The 21115-nt window shown below is 37.1% G+C and overlaps 1 protein-coding gene across 1 annotated transcript; it reads right to left on the bottom strand.

The window, feature by feature from the left end:
• Positions 1-1184: 1184 nt before the first annotated feature.
• LOC149943326 (uncharacterized) lies at positions 1185-4088 on the bottom strand. Its single transcript, XM_090175679.1, has 3 exons — positions 3848-4088; positions 3352-3778; positions 1185-1215 (listed from the first exon to the last, which is right to left on the bottom strand). Exons 1-3 carry the CDS (start codon positions 3864-3866, stop codon positions 1185-1187), a joined length of 477 nt encoding a protein of 158 aa, XP_090031805.1. The 5' UTR covers positions 3867-4088.
• Between the last annotated feature and the right edge of the window lie 17027 nt (positions 4089-21115).

Raw genomic sequence — 21115 nt, 5'->3', positions numbered from 1 at the left:
TTAGTTATATTTTACAAATAAATTAATACGGATTTTAGAGTAAGTGATCGAATATATATAATATAAATAAGGCTTTCTTTCTTTAACGTATATATTTTTTTTAAATAGGAATATTTTGGAGAATAGGTAATTATCAATTTGGCAATATATTTCTAAGCCTTGTCAAACTTTGCAACCGTTCTTCTTAAGGTTATAAAATGGCTCCACGTGGTACGAAAGTTACCCGGAATCAACGAATAAGTGTGCTTGACTTAAGGGATTCACAACCTGAATTAGTCTCGGGAAAATTGGATGGTGAATTTACTAGAGCCGTGCAAGAAAGGTTGTGGACAAGTTTAACTGATACGCTAAATGCTGATGGAGGGGTCCTGCGAAGGATCTTAAGAAATGGAAAAAGATAAAACAAAATTAAGTTTATAGGTTTTAAAATTCATGAAGGCTTTTTATTATAAATTTCTACGAAATTAGTCATGGGCTGATTGGAAATCAGAGATTAAAGGGAAGGCGGCTGCTATTCAAAAATCCCAGGGTGGCACCGGTGGCGGTAAAAAGTTACCTTTGGAATTGACAGACTTAGAGAAGTGCTTGCTAGATATCATTGGTCCATTGTGTGTTGAGGGTGACACTGAAGTACCTGAATTAGGTTTTCAAATTGAGAACTTCAATTCAAATGTATTGGTAACTGGATAAAGGTATTTTACCACTGTTTTTGATGAAATATAAAATTGTAATTTAATTAAAAAGTCACAGGTAGTGGTACCCTCAGATGATAATGAAGTAGAGAGGCCTATGTCGTTTTCCCCTGTACTCAATGAGACTGGAAATGAATTTCAGAAATCAACTAATGAGTCTATAATTAGATTTGAAACCAGAGGTCGGCGTTTGGATAACAATTAACCGTTTGTTTGGATAATATCCATTAACAAAAATTATCCAAAAAATAATCAGTTATTTTTGGCTTTTTCTTATATTAAATCGATTTTGTCCATGGATAATATCCATGGATAAACGGTTAACCGAAATTTTTATGATTAATTGAACTTTCGCCAGTTAATTTATCTGCTCCGCCGATCTCTATTTGAAACATATGACCCTGACCCAAGTTTAGGAGAATGTAGTGCTAATTTAAATATTAGCAAACCAGTACAAAGTGGTTAGATAATAAATAGGTGTTATTACAGGAATCAGCGCAGAGAGATGACCAATATTGCTCTCCTTACAAAAGAAAAAGTTATTTTAAATTTTTACAAGTATTTTTCAGGGCCGGATTAAAGGTCGAGGGGGTGCCACTGCCCCCGGGCTCCAGCGAAATGGGGGCGCATCATAATTTGAGTTTTTCTAAGACACCCATAGTATAAAATATTTTTTAAGTGGGCACAAAGTGATGAGTGTCCCCGGGCGCTGACCGCCTTTATCCAGCCTTCATTTTTTTTAGTAAGGAAACATATTAACCTTTTTTAAATTTAGGAAAGGATGCTCGGACAGAAAATAATGATAGTTATGAGAAAGCAACAGAAACTTTAAAAGATATAGAAGATACAAAAAACAGCATTTACAGGGGAAAACAAACTGCACTGGAGGAAAGTAACTTAATAGAACGAGAAAAATTTAATGCGTTGTCAGGATTAATGCGTTGTCAGGAAAAGCTAAGAAAATCCTAGATGGCAGCCTCGATAAATGAAAAAGCCAAATGTGTATCATTGTTATTTAGTGACAAATAAGTTCCTAGACATACATAATGAATTTTAAACAGAGCCTCTTATTTTTTCATTTCACTAACCTAAAGGGCTGTAGTTTACATCTGCCCCAATACTAGTTTTGAATGACGTAGGGTACGAGACGAATGTATTAATAGTTGTAGACTAAACTAAGTTAATCTAACCTAACCATTGAAAAAAGCCATTTCTGGCATTTCACCCATTTCCCGCGGTATGGTCCGCTAATCGTCAAAGTCGGACGAGGGCCAAGTGTCGTCGCCGTCAAATTCAAATTCAAATTTTTTATTTTTGTTTTATGTTTTTTTACAATGGGGTTAGGGGGCCAAGTCATCTTGCGACTTATAGCCCTCTTATTTTTATAGTAAATACACAGTTTTTAGATGAACAATGGTTAATATTATATTAACAAAGAAAGATAAAAGAAAAAAAAGAAAAATACTTGTAATATTAGAAGAACAAATATATATTGTTAAGATAAAAATAACATTTAGACCTTTTACCTGTAAATATGAATAACCTTTGTAAATATATTTTTTAATAAATTGTGTGACCTGTTCCGACCCCCCTCCCGCTGCGCTCTCACTCGATATAAATAGCCAGTGTAAATGGCGATAGGGCGGAGAGTACCGACGCCTTCGTGCTTAAACGATTCAATGCCTAGGATTGTTGATTAGTTTCACGAGTACGAGTGCGGTTGGGAACTAGAGCACAGGGTTCTTCACAGTTAAACTTAGACACCGTCTCATAATTTCTTAACACGTGGTGGAGGCGCCGGGCACAACTAAATACCGTACCCAAGAAGATGCCGTCATTCCTGAAAGTCATAACCAGCGAGTGCGAGAGAGGGGTATGGCCATCCGGTGATTGAGAATTTCATTCTCAATCACCGGAAGGACACAAAGCTGTAGTTTGGCTCCCGCCGTTCACCCGCGCCTCTCCCCCGCACCTCTCCCGTTCCTCCCTTGATCACCAGAATTTCTAATCACCAGATTCTCTCCCCCACCCCCATTCACTGGATACTTTATCTCTCGTTCACCCGCTCCTTTCCCCCATTGCGTTCCTCCCTTAATCACCAGAATTTCTAATCACCAGATTCTCTCCTCCATCCCCATTCACTGGATACTTTATCTCTCGTTCACCAGCTCCTTTCCCCCATTGCTTTCATCCCTTCTAATCACCAGTTGCTTTCCCCCATCCCCATTCTCCAGAATTTGTTTTCCTCGTGCATATATCTGGAGATTAGATTTTTACCCGTTTGCTTATCGCTTCAGAACTCCTTAATTTCTAATCTCTAGGCAATAATAACAAGTTATTTTCAATTTAATTAATTTTTATTTTATTTTAGAACTTTGTTTACATGTTAGTAGGTACTATCAGATATTCCATTAGATGGTTATCTTGTGCATTACACAATGAAAACAAATTAAAGTAGCTAAGTTTACAGGTTAATTGATTATCTACGAGTAAATTAGTAAAATCTTGTTGTACTTCCGAGGGTGATTTAAAACAGCCAAAATAAGATTTTACTTGATGGTACGAATTAAATTGATCTGGGTACAAAAATAAACCCTCGAAAGGTTTTCCATATAATAATTCGTGAATTTTTTTAAGGTTTTTAACAATAGCTAAGTACATGCATTCGATAACATTTTTATGTTCGTTTAAAAGATTTATTTGAAACCGAATAAAATCAATTTTTTTTTGGAACTCACCGATTTCGCGAGCTCCCAGATCCAGAACATGACCGTAGGCAGAGTTCAATTTGATGTTGTTGGTCGTGGCGACGACGGATACGATGTTGCCGTGATAGTCGATGATGTTGTGGGTTAGAGACGATGCTCCGGTTTGCGTAGCGGCGAAAAGCTCTCCCCAAAGAGAGAGTAGATTGGTGAAAGCTTCGGAGGTCAGGAACAGAATATTTTCGTTCGATTTTTTGAAGAAGAGAACTTGTAATTTTGATCCGTCGAAACCAAAAGAAATGTAGACTGATCCTCCTAACGTGATTTTTATGTTGATACGTCTTTCTTGGCCCCTGCGTTTGGATACGGTATGTGTCTCGGCTATAGAAAATGAAAATGTTAAGCCTTTGTCTATTGAAATAGTAATAGTATTAATAAAATAATGCTTACCAATAGATCGTTTTTCCATGTTTACGGTAGATGACGAGAGCAAAGCCGATGCACTTCTTTTCAGTTCAGCGTCTCAGAGAGAAATGACGCATGGGAGATTAATCAGTTCCTATCTTGTTGAGATTAATTCATCACGTGATCTAAACTTCAAATAACCCTCAAATTCTATCGGCTGTCTCTCTGAGATAACAGTTCTAGACACTCGAAATTAAACCGTCCCGTGCTCGAAACTGCCTCTAATTATTCCCATTGACGTCACATATTAATCCACTTGGAAGAAGAAAAAAAAACCCATTGTAGTTTCCTCTCGAGAGCTTGTGATGCAATCATATCCTAGAAAACAATACAATTAACATAAAATTAGTATACTTTTAATATCATTTTGTGAACTACAGTGAAAAAAGTTACAATTTTACGGTAGAAACGTTTTCAAAATACCACAAAATGAACTCAAATAATCACTACGGCTATAATTTTAGAAGGTTGTTTCAGGACGGTGATTATAGCAGATGTTTGTACTTCAGTGTCCATATCGGAAATGAAGTTAAATGTAATATTTTGCGTAAATAAGTATACATTTTAGCATAACCCTAATATATTCTCGAGAACTGAACTGAACAAGCTCTTTGGGAATAAGAGATAAGCTTACTATCTTCCCCTAGACCCTATATAAGGGGGGTGCCTGAACCGGGGGAACGTCACTCTATTGTTGTTCTTTGTGCGTCTAGTACCAGGATTTTTGAAGCGCGCTCTCTCTCTACGTAAGTTTATTTTGATTTTTTTTTATCGTAATTTTTTGAATAAGGTTTAAGTAAATTGGCATTAAAATGAAAGGTGTACAATACCCAGAAATTAATTTAGTTGATACCCCGGAAATGATTATAATCGACTCCCCTGAATTGATAGATATAACTGATAACGAGCTCCCGGAAGTACCCATAGTAACTTTACCCGATTCTCCAGAAATGGAAATAATAGATTTAACTGATACCCAAGACCCTACCCTTTCCTTAACTACAGTAACTGATTCGCAATTGGAACGTTTAAAAGAAATGACAATGGTACGAGATTATCTTAGAGAATATCAACTAACCCATCAAATCTGTTCGCCCCCTATCGTTAATTTACCTTCACCCCTTTTAAGACCTAGTTCTATCCCACCTGACGAAGTACGTTATTCGCCCTCGTATACGCCTATGGATGCTCCCTCACCCTTTCTAGATTCAGATGACACATGCCACTCTTTATCTTTGGAAGATAATTTTATCATGTCGTCCCCCAGTACGGACAGCATTCAGCGCTTAGCTGAGAACGTACAAGTTGCCCGACGGGACGCTGAGGAACTTGCAGCCGCAGCCGCAAGGGCAGCCGAAATGTTCGAGGAAGCTAAAGCGTTGTTAGCTGCTCGTACGGCTAGTAGTAGTAGTAGTAGTAGTAGGCCCCCTCATAATATTTCCCCTCAGCGTAATAATGACCCTATAGCGGTCGCAGGCCCCTCACGAGCTCCGCAGTATTCACCTCCATCGTCTCAGACTGCTGAGAAAAACGCGAACCCCGAGAACGCAAATTTGGCTGCCCACACTTCGTCTCCTCCTCCTCAAGTTGGAGGAGGGTTGGTTGACGTTCCAATAACGCCTCCGTCCTTTCCTAATTTACCAGGTTCTGTTAAAATATTGAATAATAATATCCAAAATTTCCCAAATTTTGGACTAATGGGACGGACTTTAAATGTCCGGTTAGAAAATAATATAGAAAATGGTATTTATATATTGATGGAAACCCTATTGGAGGACTGTTTCCCTTCAGATATGGTTTCGGTTTCATTCGTGAACGTCACTAACCCCGGTTTTCAAATTAACGTCAGTTTCCGGCGTCGGGACCAATTAGACTAGCAATGGTTGATGACGTATATCGATGAAAAAAGCTATAGATCCGAGAACGATGGTAGTTTTTTTGAAGGAATAGTTACGGTTACGTTTAATCGAGTCAGATTACCGCAAGGAGGAACTAGATCAGTTAGCTTAGGGATTTCCCTTGAAAAAGAGTTTTCTTTTTATAAACATTGCACGATAACGATAAATAACCAGGATAAAATTTGTTTAGCACGCGCTCTTGTAGTAGCCATAGCTCATAGAGAATACATGGATAATAAAAATGATGGAGAACTTAAAAGAAAATATACTACTATAAGACAGTGTAGAGGAAAAAATATTGAAACGCTATTACAGACCCGCGAAGCTAGGACCCTTTTGGCATATTCTGCATTAACAGACAAAGAATGCGCGAGTCCGGACGCTTTAACTCGGTTCCAAGAAATCTTGCCCGAATACAGTATTATCGTTTTTCGATTACGCGATCCCGTACCCTTAGTTATTTTCGGCGACGTCGAAGAAGAGAGGGAACTAGAAGGGCCTCTCCGCAAACGTCTTTATCTTCTAAATATTGACACACATTTCAACGTAATTACTAACCCTAAACCCCTTTTCGCGTTTAATTACTTTTGCGAAAAAGGTTTAGTAGGTTTTAATAATCTCAGTGAGCATAAATGCCTTCTTTTCTGTCACGCTTGTTGTAGAAAACAAGATTGCAGGAAGGACGTATATAAAATAACTTGCCAAACATGTTTAAGAGTTTTCCCTAATCAAAATTGTTACGATTACCATTTATCAGGACCCGACCCCTTATGTAATAAAATTGACGTTTGTAATCTTTGCGGAAAATTTGTCAGTATGTTTAAGCGTAAGGCAGTACACGTTTGCGGAGAGACCTATTGTCTTTCGTGTAGTGAGTTTAACCCCGCGGGTCATCTATGTTACATGCAACCTTTAAAGACCGACCGTAAAGATTCCGCCGATAAAACTACTCGTTCTCGAATAAATAGCAATAATAAACGGGTCCACGACTCCGACAATGAACAATCACCACGAACTAAGAGAAGTACTCCAAAAACGGAAGTCTTTGTTTTTTATGACTTGGAATATAAACAAACAAATCGTACTGACGCCAATGCTTTGATTCACGAACCAATTTTATGCGTTTCGCAAAAAGCGTGTAAATTCTGTTTCGAAGAAAAAGATAGTCAGTACGAATGCGCTAAATGCGGTAGTGGTCCTCGGGAGAAAATATTTCTCTCAAAAGACCCCGTCGGCGACTTTCTAGAGTATCTTCGTACACTTAACAGAGTGACTGATAAGATAATATGTATTGCCCATAACGCTAAAGGTTACGACGCGCAATTTATAGTACGTAAAATGGTTGATTTAATGTGGAACCCTAAAGTCTTGACAAACGGGACCAAATTCATGAATGTACAGTATAAAAAATTAAAATTCTTAGATTCCTTTAATTTTATGCCCTTTGCCCTTTCTCAATTCGTTTCCACATTCGGTTTAGATAATAATTTAAATAAGGGACATTTTCCGCATCTATTGTTTAATACCGTAGAGCATGAATTTGATCCCGGCCGTTCAAACGAAACCAATTACGTACTACATAATGACTTGCCTCCAATGGACGCGTACGACCCTAATCGTTTAAGCGGTAAGGCCTACGATGAATTTATCCAGTGGTATAACGATTCCCGGTCCGAAGCTTGCAGTAATTCGGACCCCAACTTTAATTATTTTGATTATAAAAGAGATTTAATCCGGTACTGCCGCCAGGACGTAAACATTCTTTTGCAAGGCTGTTTATCATATCGTTCTATTTTCATGGATAAATTCGAAATAGACCCGTTCTTAACTGCGATAACGATTGCGGGAGTATGCAGTTTTATCTTTAGGAAACACTTTTTACTGCCCGATACGATTGGTGTAGTGCCCCCTTTCGGCTATCGTATGAACTGCAACCAGAGTTTTGGAGCGATCGAATGGCTTGAATGGATGTCTCACTTACGAGGGAAGGAAATTCAGTCTGCTTTTAATGGATTTGATCCTAGAATTCTTAACATTAACGTGGACGGACTTCTCGATAACCAAGTGTTTCAATATCACGGATGTTATTTTCACGGGTGTAAAAAGTGTTTTCCTATCAATAGAAACTTAGCGTTATACGGCGACCACACTCAGACCCATAATTCGCGATACGCGTCAACCATTGCTACCACTAACCGCTTGAAACAATTGGGATACACTGTCCATGAAAAATGGGGATGTACCTTCAAAGCTGAGAGGAGTACTAACCCCGCCATCAACGCATATCTTTCTACCGAAAATTTAAAATTAAAAATTAAAGAGCCAATCCGCCCCCGCGAAGCGTTTTTCGGAGGACGTACGTCAGCCTTGAAATTACATCACAAGTGTAAAGAGGGGGAGGAAATTAAATACATTGATATTTGTTCACTCTATCCGTGGTGTAACAAGTATTGCTAGTTACCCGTGGGACACCCTAAAATACATGTAAAAGCTCCTTTCCCTGACATTTCTACCGTAAACGGATTAATAAAAGCCACAATGTTACCGCCTCAAGCTCTCTACCATCCCGTTTTACCCCAAAGAATAGGATCGAAACTAGTGTTTGCCAACTGCCAAAAATGTAGTGAGTCTCGAAACCAGCAGGATTGTCCCCACGAAGACTCAGAACGACAAATAACTGGTACTTGGGTTGCAGACGAGGTACAGTTGGCAATCGAAATGGGTTACAAGGTCATTTCTATTCACGAAATTTGGGAATACGAGGTAGTAAAATACGACCCGATATCGAAAGAGGGCGGTCTTTTCTCCGAGTACGTCAACGCGTTTCTTAAACTCAAACAGGAATCCAGCGGCTTACCCACGGGAATAGAGACCGATGAAGAGATTAAGAAATACGTTGACGAATATTACGAAAAGGAAGGAGTAAAACTTGATCCTACCAATATTAAAAAGAACCCTGGTCTTCGTACCATCGCGAAGCTTTGTCTTAACTCTTTTTGGGGTCGTTTTGGTTTAAACCCTCGCAAAGACCAATCGGCTATTATTAGCGATCCCAAAAAGTTTTTCGATTTATTCTTAGACCCCGACATAGAAGTTAAATCGGTTATTCCCTTAAGTCAAACGCATTGCGTGATCAAGTGGGCGTTTTTGAAAGATATTGATCTTGTTTACCCAAACACGAACGTAGTAATTGCAGCCTATACGACCGCAATGGCTAGGATCAAGTTATACTCTTATTTAAGGAGATTAGGCCAGCTTACGTATTATTATGATACGGACAGTTGCATTTATCTAAAAGAACGAGATGGAATAGAGATTGAGACGGGAAACTATCTCGGAGACATGACCGATGAGTTGGAAAAGTACGGAAAAGGCTCGTACATCCAAGAATTGGCAACAGGTGGCGCAAAAAATTACGCCTTTAAAGTACTGAACCCTACGACCGGTAAAGTCTCCTACGAAATGATAGTCAAAGGGTTCCGTATAAATCAAGGCATTAAAGATTTGGTTAATATGGACACGCTTAAAAGATTGATAGGTGTCGACGGAGAAACGAACGAGCCAGTAACCATACCACAGCCGAGGCAGATTTTGCGTCTACCCGATCATACGGTCGTTTCCGTCGACCGTACTAAAATATATAGACCCGTCGTAGACAAGGTACGGTTACTGGACGACTTCACTACGGTACCCTACGGCTATAAAGCGAATCTAATTGGTCCTGAGGACGGGGACGTAGAGCCCTCCAATCGCTAATTCTCGCTAAAAATTAGTCTCTCCACTCTAAAGTGAATATAGGTTTCAGTCTTATGACTCTAAAGTAAATATAGTCTTGCGACTCTAATGTGAATATCAAACCTATACGGGGTAAGGGATGAAATAGGTTATTCGATTATATTTTTCCTCCGCTGAAGAGTCCCATAAATTTAACCGAATTTTAATTTACATTTTCATTTGTACGCTAGTACTCGAAGGGAGATAACCATGCAATTTATTCATCCGTTTAATTGCGTAACGGCCGGCCCAAGTCAGAGTGGCAAAAGCTATTTAATTGAATCTATAATTAATCACGAAGAGGAAATGTTTGTTCCGGGTTTCAAAGAAATACATTGGTATTACGGAGAATGGCAAGCTCTATACGATAAAATGAAGCACAGGGTAGTTTTTAAAGAAGGATTGCCTGTTTTATCTGATTATGACGGAAAAGATCCTATATTATTAGTTATCGACGACCAGATGAGCGAGAGTAAAGGTCAAATTGGCGATTTATTCGTGAAAGGAACTCATCACCGTTCTCTAAGCGTTATTTTTATTACACAGAACTTATTCCATCAATCAAAAGATAGCAGAACCATTTCCCTGAATTCGCATTACATAATTTTATTGAAAAGCCCCCGAGACCGTCAGCAAGTGGCTTATCTCGCTAGACAAATGTTCCCTGATAAGTGGCGTTTTGTAGTTGACGCCTACGAAGACGCGACTTCGAGACCTCACGGTTACCTAGTATTCAATTTAACTCAAACTTGTCCCGAAGATCAAAGAGTCTTAACTAATATTTTACCGGGAGAAACGTGCTACGCTTATCTCCCTAAATAAATAAATAGAACTTACATTTCGTAACTTCAATCAGTTATGAATCATGTCTCGTAGAGTACGTATCGAGAGAGACGCTCTCCGATATCTCGGTCGTTGCAAACCCGTTCAAAGAAAAGCCATTTTAGCTAAAGCCGACAAATCCCTCATAGACGCTATCAGTGAATGTATTCATAACACTTTAATTGGTAACGTAAAACTATCAAATACCCAAAAAACCAGGTTATCTCGTCATAAAAATACCCTTCGAAAACTAGCTAGTAAGCGGGTAGCTTGGAAAAGTAAAAAGAAATTGTTAGTTCAGTCTGGGGGCGGATTTTTCTCGTTTCTTCTACCCGTCGTTTCAACCCTTCTTGGTTCTATATTTGGTAGTAAACAATGAAACACGCCAGAAAAATGATTCTCGTCCCTAGCGGCGTTTTAAAGCCCGACCCGTTCCCGCACCCCCTCGCTCTGACAGTCTCTGAATTAGACGTTAAGATGGACCAAATATTAAATATGAAAGATTTAGACGACGCCTCGAAATGGATTTTATACGAACAAGCTTTAATGAGACACGGAAATCTACGTAAGCAAGCCTCGGCTCCTAAAGAAATCGAAATTGCCCCCGCACTCTACTCGCTAAGTAGGGACTGGATAGACGATTTGCCTTTGATATATTACCAAAAAGCGCAAAGCATGGTGGATCAGTTGGAAACTGTACCAGAAAGAATACGGTGGGATGAAAACGGGGAGCTCGTAATAAACGGTCGACCTATTAAAGGTTCCAATATTAGCGAAATTGCCAAAGCGTATTTAAATCCTAAAGCCTACCCAAAACCTATCGGATATTTCGCGTGTATTTCCAATTTGACCCAATTTAACTCTTCACCGGCGATCCAAGGCTTTCCATCCCCGCTAGCTCCTCTTCCCATATAAATTTTCAAATTGCGACACGTATTCCCAAAGCATTTCTTCCGCCGTTTTTACGTCTGCTGTTGTTATGAATTTCTTATTTAACAGATATACAGGGTCTTTTTTTTTGCTCGGAAAAGTGTTTTTTTTTCAAAAACTATTTATAGTACCGATTTCAAATTTGGAAGGTCAATTCTCTATACCGGGGGACATCAGTTTGAGAAATTTGAGCGTTTTCGGTAATGTTTTTCACCAATTTTGAAAAATTATTTTTCGACCACTAGGTGCGAGATAAAATATTTCTATTATAAAGTTGTAGGCCGTCATCGAAAACCCTTAAAAATTGTTCACTCGACGAAAAACAATTTATTTATCAGTGAAAATTCGAGCTTGAAAAATTTACAAGTTGGTGAAGCCAAATTACGATTGTTTGAAACGATAATTGAAACCGAATTACCTAATCCAGTTGAAACTTTGGTTAAAAAAACGACCGGATTTAAAAAACACGAGGCTATAGGTCAATCCTAAACATGCATTGGGTATTTAAAGGAAAACTTTGGGAGATTATTATCAGTGTTTGATAATATTTCGAACAATGCCTCGTTATTCAGTAGCTGAGCGTACCGAGATAGTTGCCATTTACTATGGAGAAGCAGCGCAAAACCTTAGAAGAGTGACTGAAATCTTCGCAGAAAGACATCCAAATGGAGCACCATCTGTAAATACAGTAAGAAGAGCAATTCACGATTTCAATCAATTTGGTAACTTGCAACCTAGGTTTCGCGGATTGGGTCAACCGGATTTAGACTTCGAGAACAATGTACTCGCGTACTTTGTGGCATATCCTCGTCACAGTTGCGCTAACGTCGCTGCTGATTTGGGTTGTTCTGCAAATCGTGTGTGGAAAATTCTTCGTAAGAATCGCTATAGGAATGTTGAGTTTGTTTGTTATGGTGGTTGTGAGTGTTGAGTTTGTGTTATGGCGGTTGTGAGTGTCGAATTTGCATATGTGTCTTTGCTCTCCAACTTCTTCTAATTGACTTTTGGGACGAACCGAGTGCTGACGGTTTCGATAAACGTCCAAATGGCAGGGTTTCCACCAATTGTTTACGGTATTCGTCTTAGTATCAATTTGCGATCGCATCGGGCGGGATTCGAACCCGAGACCTACTGCATAACAGGCGGACGTTCTACCACAGAACCACCGACACTTATTTCGCTTAATCGAAAATGAGACCTTCAGCTTAATCGGAAGCGTATATTATTAACTAATAGAGTAATAAATATTGATTTATATTTAAATAGAACGAGATTTCATGTTAAACGTAAAATTATTAATTATATTTTATTTAAGTATTAGAGTAATGTTCTGCCGTGCCCCGGAATCGAACCCGGATCTTACGGTTAGTTAACGGACATCTTACCGTTGAGCCATTGATTGCTCCGTTTCATTAGTAAAAATACAAAAGTTCGTAGACCAATGCCTAGGTTATTAATAGAGGCCGGCGCACGCGGGTTTTTACCTCTCCGAGGGGACTTTGTACCCTGGAGGGGTATTACAATCACCGTGTCTGTCTGTCTGTGGGTCTGTCCTGCGAACGCGTTCGCATTTTCCGTGCAAAGGTTAATCATTGCGTACGCAGTTTCTCAAAATCTCTGCGTTCGCAGCTTCTCGAAGGGTTGGCAAAACCACCGTGTGACGGTGAGCGTTAACGGATTCATTTGCGGTTGCGTTCGGTTTGGATGGTGCATTTTTAATTAACGCTTACCGTCGTGACGGTTTTAACTCAGTTTGATTGGGTATTTAGTTATTGTAATGTTGAGTTCATGTTGTGGGTGTTGAGTTTGTTGAGTTCGTGTTATGACGGTTGTGGGTGTGGAGTTTGTTGTGTTTGTGTTAGATTGGTTGTGGACGTTGGGTTTGTTGTGTTTGTATGGGCGTTTTCTCTCCAACTTCTTCTTAATGACTTTGGGACGGACCGAGTCCTGAGTGTTATGCAACGTCCAATGGCAGGGTTTCCACCAATTGAACACGGCATTCGTCTTAGTATTTATTGGCGCCGGCCGGGAATCGAACCCGGGTCTGCCTCGTGCAAGAGATTTAATCTAACCACTCAGCCACCAACGCTTGTTAATTTACGGTGTTTTTCTAAAAAACAGCTTTGGCGAATGTTAGGTACTATAATTTATTCTACATCATTTTAAATATTAATAAATTATATTAATCTTATATTTAATGAAATATTAATAAATTATATTAATCTTATATTTAATGAAATATTAATAAATTATATTAATCTTATATTTAATTAAATATTTATAAATTATATTAATCTTATATTTAATTAAATATTTATAAATTATATTAATCTTATATTTAATTAAATATTTATAAATTATATTAATCTTATATTTAATTAAATATTTTAGGATTTTAATGTAAAATTTGATCGTGATCAGGCATTGAACTCGGGTCGCATTGTAACAATGCGGATAGTTCATCGCCGAGCCATTGACTTCCTTAGGGAATATATTAAAACCATTATAATAAGGCGGGTTTTTTACTAAACGGATTAATACAATATCTGTATATATTGTTTATTGAACTTTGTTTGTTTATTCTTTGGTACGGTTTTTTGTTTTGTTAAATTCTTAACAAAATTTCGTTAAAACACAAAAAGTAGTTCATTGTTACCTTTTAATAACGCTTAGAAAAAGGATAATTATTCAAAACTCCCGCGGAAATTAAATCAAAGTAATAATATAGCGCCACCGTGTGGAGAACTATCAATCAAACCGGGAAAAAAATATTATCTCTTAAATTTTTCGAACTTTAGTCAAATCTCGACGGGTAAAAAACAAACACAAAATAAAAGTATATAAGACCGTTGCCGTCAGTATAGAAGATCTATTCTTTCTTAGTTCTTGGCTGTCAGACGAACTAAATACAGGACGGGGTCCTGGTGTCGGTCAAAAGTTATGACGAACTTTGCGGTTGTAATTAGTATGTTCGGTCTTCGGTCAAGAAAAGAGTTAAATTGTGTTTCGCGTTTGGAACGTGAGTGAATGGACTTAAGTGTATGAACAGTGCGTGTTTAAGACTGAAAGTGTTAAAGTAATTGTGAACTAACTCAAGTCAGATGTAAGATAAAATTGATTGTTATTATTTTTTGGATTGGAATAACCTAATTATACCCTTGAAATTATCAACTCAACCTGTGAGGCTTATTAAGTAGATTGGAAGTAATTAGTAGCGAACAGATGCCAGCTGTTAATTAAGACAGAGTTTAAAATTACTCAGCATAATTTATGATAATTACTTTTAGTAAGTGTGTTTTGGTTTATGTTTCAATCCCAATGAACTAAGACAAATCTAGTCTTAGACACTTAAGTACCAGTTCTGTACAATTACGTAGAAGGGATAGATATTGTTGGGCTATTGATGAAAGTTAAATCAAGAACGTTCCATAGACTGTTCTGAATAAAAATAAACATTTATAATTTTTCATTATTCAGGTTGCCATTTTATTTTCTAATCACTCGCCCACGACATTACAGTTCTGGCAATCCCGAACCAAATAAATTTTCGATATAACGGCGACGGGAAATTAATCTCGTAAATTTATCGCGCGGCCCTAGGGAATATTCTTTAAACAAAATTTCGATAACTGTCGTTTAATTAAAATCGTTAACGGTCGTTATAATACCCTCTGTAGATATTTATTTCATTAAAATTTGCTTCGTATTATATTCCACTGATAAACTTGTACGGTAAAAAAGGGTGTAATTCAATTGTGCATTGTTATAGTACGTCTAACTCACTGCTGTAACTACTTACCTTATGATATTCTGAATAAATTAAAATTGGTCATTTCGTCTCAATTATTTTAATTATAATTAAAATTTTATACCGGGCGGGATAGAACTGGGATAGCATTTTTAACAAATAACTCTAAATTTCGGACATATATCTTTAAGGGTTATCTCGAGAAATTAATACCACTAGGGAAATTCTTCCGAGGAGAGGTATATTTCGCCTTGCCAACTTGTTTTAATTATTTTTGGGTTTTTACAATATCAGACGAGGTAAATTACCGAGTCTACGTAAGGAGACGTTTTGGAGAGCAATGTTGTTAAAGATGCGGCAAGTATGTCGTAAGCGAGAAAAATACAAATACACTCTATAGATATTTCTTTCATTAAAATTTGCTTCGCATTATATTTAAATGATAAACTTGTTCCGTAAATAAGGTTAAATTCAATTGTGCATTGTTTAAGTACGTCTAACTCGCTGTTGTAACTACTTAATTTATATTATTCTGAATATATTAAACTCGGTTTATTTCGTCTCAATTATTATTATTTAATTAAAATTAAAATTTTATACCGGGCGGGATTGAACCGGGATTACGTTTTTAGTAAATAACTCTGAATTGCGGAGATCTCTTTAACGGTCGTCTCAAAAATTAATATCACTATGGACAATTCTTCCGAGGAGAGGTATATTTTGGCTTGCCAACTTGTTAAAGGCTACAACTACGGCGTATTTTCTGAATACGTCAATTAAACACCATAAAAATGGTTTTCCTCTGTTGAATTTAAATGTGTTGCACATCAATCAAGTCCGACTGCCATTGCTCATCTATTCCGTAACGTGTAGTCTTTTTTCTTTTAGAGTAATATCTCATAGCTTATGCAATGTGAAACAGTCATGGTATATAAGGAATTATTTCACTTTGTTATAAGCAAAAATTAATAGACGAACAGAAAGTCTCTCATCAGCGGTATTCTGTACATTTTCCTTTGGTTTCCTGGAAATCTAAGGTGCGAAACCAAAAATCTACCCACCCGTAGAGTGCCACCGAATCACATCGCCTCTAAAGCATTTGAAAATTTGGTCCGAAATTTGAAAAGTATTGTTTCTTCGATATACACACGAAGAGCAATGTTTAGTGAAGTTTGCAAAGAAGAAGGATTAACCACTTTGAGTAGCCCCACTGGCAATACCCGTGAAAGGATATTTCATGGTTAACTCCTTTTTCGAAAGGGATTAAGTTAATTAAAATCCCACTTTAGCCTTACAAAAACAACAAGGTCCTTTCCAGATCAGATACACGTAAACGTAACCATACAAACCCATTGAGAAGTCCTACTCCTTCTTCGTTGAGTTTTCCAGTTCCCGCAAATTCCAAATTTTAAAATATTTCTCCACGAGAGTAAGACGTCTCCACACCGGACGGATAAAGAATTTTGTCTCGTTTGGCGTGCCATACAGTAGCTCCTTAACAGAAAGAAATTTCGAAAAAGGTTGCGGAATTCCTATAAAGGAAAAATTATTAAGCATTTTGTTCTATGAAATTAAAAATAAAATTGATAAAACGCAACTATCCTATTTAAGCACACCGATCTTAAAATTGGGTAGAATACAAAAACGTTTTGTCCTTTTTATAGTAGAGCCTTCTAATCACACACGTCCTCATTAAAAATATCAACATAATTAGATATTTGACTGCCATATTAACTCTATGGCAATTAGCCCATAGACTAAAAATGGAGTCTGATATCTTAAGCTAAGCCGTAGTTCGATTAATACTCTAGTCCAATTTAAATTCCAGGTCTACATAAAAGCTTTACCTTTATCACTAGTTTTAGAGTTTCCAAATACGAATACAAGAAGAGGTTCGAGTTTTATTTAACATTCATACATGTTATACCTAATTGCTAGAAATTTATACGCCATCTTAATTTTGCCATATAAATGGGAGCCAATCTAAATGTTAACGCTACGTAACACAACGTATATAAAAATAATGGTAAAATAAGCAAAAATACCATTACAAATTCAACGTATTTATTTTATTTACGCGTAATCCAGTAGACGACGCGCAAATATTTAAAAATAAAACACGTTTCCCAGTGTATCACTGACAGCGGAAACACAACACGATTTCCAAGAGTAACAAATTGGTTTTTGTTTCACTGAGGGCTTCACGCAGTAAGGATCAAGCGTACTAATTAACATAACTAACTTATAAATAGAAACATGTGAGATGATGAACTAATGACAGAGCTTCCGGGTATTTTGACCTGCCATCGCTCTTATGAAAAAACGCTAACTGGTCAAGAAATCAAGAATAAAATATTTTGGTAATCGCAAAATATAAAAAAAGGAAAAGGATATAATTGTTATTTCTTTTTGCTAATATATTAGCTACGTTTTATTTTCAAAAGGAGCCCCAAATCAGGCATCAAAATCTCTTAACTGGCCGAAGCCTGATAGTCAACTAAACCTCCCTCAGCCGGTCAGAGGAAAACAAACAAACCGCCATCTCCCACCACGAAATATAGCTATTTCCTATGTGAATATGGCACTATACGTCTGACGTCAAAAGCACCCCCCCCCCCCTCGTGGGCAGGCGTTCAGCTACTTGGTTATGAGAATGAGTTGGCAGGTATGTTGATTCGGCCAACGTGCTCCCCTATTTTTTTTAGAAATTTAGGGTTTGAAACCCCACTATTGATAGCGACGGGTCTGCTCGCTCTCCCGACCTCTCCATGTGGAAGGATTAAGTCCGGTATTGTTAGCGCTGTCAAAATTGTCAGCAGTTACAATGCCCTTGAGAACCGCGAAGTCCGAATTACGAGGTGACCGTCGCTATCAATACGGGGATAGCGAAGGGAAAAGCAAAAAGATGTTTGAACCCTTTTTCTGACGTTAAAATGATGGAAAAAAACGGTCCCCTAGATAGAGACGGAAATCGGGCGAGATAACCATTCCAAGTTAGAGGTATGAATTCCTGATACCAGCTAATTAAGATTTTAAAAAAAAATTTTGCGTTATTTATTTTACATTACTCTACTAATGGTATGTTATGTCATGTTAATAAATGGATTTTATTATTTCAGTATTAGCGGAATTACTGGTAATAGTCGATACCTTCACTTCTTCATATAACGACAGCCATGGCTCAGTCAATTCTGTTACATATATACCACGTTAACACAAAGCAAAACTAACTAATTCCGGGGGCGAGAGCAATTTACCTGCTGGTCGGGTTGTCCCCTTTTAATCCTTCGGTTGGTCAGCCATGGGAATTTCAGTCGCTCGCTTAAAGCAACGGCGGGTCTATCTCTTGATCTTCTCTTATGCCCCAAGTTTCTGAATTAATAGCAAATGAGTTGCCAACTACCTAATTGTTAGTTTTACCAAGAAAGTTATTTCCTCTCTTATTGTCGGAATATTTCTTTTCGCGAGGTCTTCTTTTTCTCTTGGAAACATTTTATGACTACTTTGACGGTTGTCCATTTTATAATTTGAATTTCCTAATGTGTGTGTCGGTGATAGGGTGTGACTTCAATATTGGTTTTACCAATTAGCCCACTATTTTACGTGATTATATTAAAAAATATTTTAATAAAAAAATAACGAATTAAACTAAAATAATTCTTAAACCTAAAAAGAAAAATATTAATCGGAAGAACCAGGCTTTTACAGTAAAAAATCGAGCTATCCTATTGGTCCGTGACTTTGATTTTAAAATTCTCAAAACTAACAGTGTCGCCGATTTACAGGAATCGCTAAACCGTCTCTGCATCGCGATTGTGATTGCAAGGATTGCAAAAAAAAAAAAATCAGCTAGCAAAATCTGAATCGCTAAATTGCGATCCTGTTAAAATTAACAGGAATTGCAAAACTTCTCTGCACCAGGCTCTAAGATATTTATATCTCTCGTGCTCGTATAGCGCAGTTCGTGGTTTTTTTAAACGCTCCTGATTTTTAGAGAATTTTCTGGTTTAATGGGCCGTATAGGCTTTACATTTATGATACTTCGGTTTAAGAATCTTCCGTCTTTCGTTTGTTACGATTTCCGTCCCGTTCAGACCAATATTTTCGGTTTAAGGAGCGTTTTCCTAAGAGTTATCGTGGCCTTAAAAATCGGTTTTTCGGCTTGTTAGATTAAACAGATTTGGAAAGCATTTCGCGCGGAATTAAACTCTCAAATCAAGCGCCATGGCTTCAAAAATAATACGCATTCCAACTAGAATTCTTCTAACCCTAACCGATCTGTCATCAACTTAAATGATCCTCTACCTAATTGACATAAAATCATTAACCGACCATCGTATTCTGGTAACCCTACAAAAACATCAAACAATCGTCAAATAAGAACCAAAGCCGACCGAGTCAATTTAAGAAACACTTTTCGCGATCCCGACCAAATGAGGCAAACCAAGATAAAAAATAAAATTACCATCTCAAATGGTATTCTGATTGATGCAACGATTTCCCCATATTCAAATAAGGAGCTCATAGATGCCATAAAAAAGACAACAAATCCAGCTCAAATCAGAATTTGTATGCACAATTTCAAAAGTAATTGTTAAGCTCCAATATTTTATGTAAAAATTTCGAATTTTTCTATTTCTAATACTACTTTACCTTCGGCTTTATACCTAAGCATTTTTAATATTCCAATAGCTTTTTATCTACGAATTTTGAACATTGCCAAAGCTAAACATTCTATTTACCAAAAAAAAAAATTGACCATGAGGTGGAATGTAAACTTTTGAATATTCCCAGTTTTAAACCATCCTTCTATAATTTACTAGTGAAATTGTTTTTATCAGAATATTTTGCATAACAAAACAAAATTTAGCAGTTACTCTGATTTTCCAAGTAATTTCGTTATCAATGAAATTAATTGAATAAAATCAGTTAACTGGTTAAGCTATGAATATTTAAATTTACGTTAATGATGGTATTTCAGTAAAGAAACATCGATTTGATAGAGTGTATAATGATTTTATCTTAAAAAGTACATTATTAATATACAATGGTTTAAAGCTACATGTTCATAGCCTTGTGCCGTGAATTACGTGAAAAAATATTTATAGGTTTATATCATTACACTCTTTTTAGTTAAAAAAAATTCACGGAACTTAGACATTTTAGGAATATAAATATTTAAGCCGTTTAGGAATTAGTATATTTTCAATTTTCATTTTAATCGAAGTCTCTATGGGCACCGTCAGCTGACAGATGAGCGTGTCCCTCGGTTAAATAGCGAATTGTAATTTATTCCACGTGTCCCACTTCGGTACTTTTTACCATTTGTACAAGAGAGGCAAAAATACACCAGTTTTTGTTTGGCGCTGAGCAATTCTTGCAATAAAGTGTAAAAGTTTCTTCGTTGATTCAAGCTCTTATACCCTGCACACAGCTAAAGATTTGCCGTCAGCCTTTCTACCTTCAATTGTTTCGTGGCGCATAACGTAATAGGCAGTTCTGTAAGCTGTGACATCTTGCGAAGCCGATATGGTTGCAAAAGTTTTGTTAAAAACCACTAACCTACTTGTAAAAAAGCATTTGTTAGAGCCTGGTTATATTGGAAGTAACAAGATATTCTGTAAATCCATCGATAAGATAATTTCCTCCGAATCCAAATCCCGTGTGGGGTCAATTTTGTATTGCGTTTTAGTAGAATTTCCCTTATTAACATAAGCTTCGTGCGCTATTCTTAAATTTGTATAAGTTATTTCGCTCTGCCTTCATATTCCAAACAATCTGGACACTCGTCTGATTTCGGCAACCATAAATAAATATTCATATGTTTTATCACTTTCCTATATGATTCAACTTGACATTTTTCACTTAAATATATCTCTTTAAAGTTATCGTTCATTTTAACTATTCAAAATAACCATGGAACAAAAATTTTAAAATTTATAATTTATAATTATCGTTCATGTATTTCACAGTTAGACTTCTTGGTTGGTATCTTACGTTAGGTGCGTTAAGCCTCTTATAGTGTGCTTGGGCTCGAGGAAATAATTCTACGTGGGATTTAATAAGATCCACATTAATTGC

This window comes from Leiobunum rupestre, chromosome 5 (genome assembly GCF_980474605.1).
Source record: "Leiobunum rupestre chromosome 5, qqLeiRupe1.1.hap1, whole genome shotgun sequence".
NCBI lineage: Eukaryota > Metazoa > Arthropoda > Arachnida > Opiliones > Sclerosomatidae > Leiobunum > Leiobunum rupestre.
Note: the sequence above shows the minus strand (reverse complement) of the source record. Positions and strands in the feature narration are given on the sequence as shown.

Coding starts and splice junctions, on each gene's coding strand:
- LOC149943326 (XM_090175679.1), bottom strand. Junction 1,216..3,351: donor AAAAATGTTATCGAATGCAT/GTACTTAGCTAT, acceptor TTCTTTTGTAAG/GAGAGCAATATTGGTCATCT.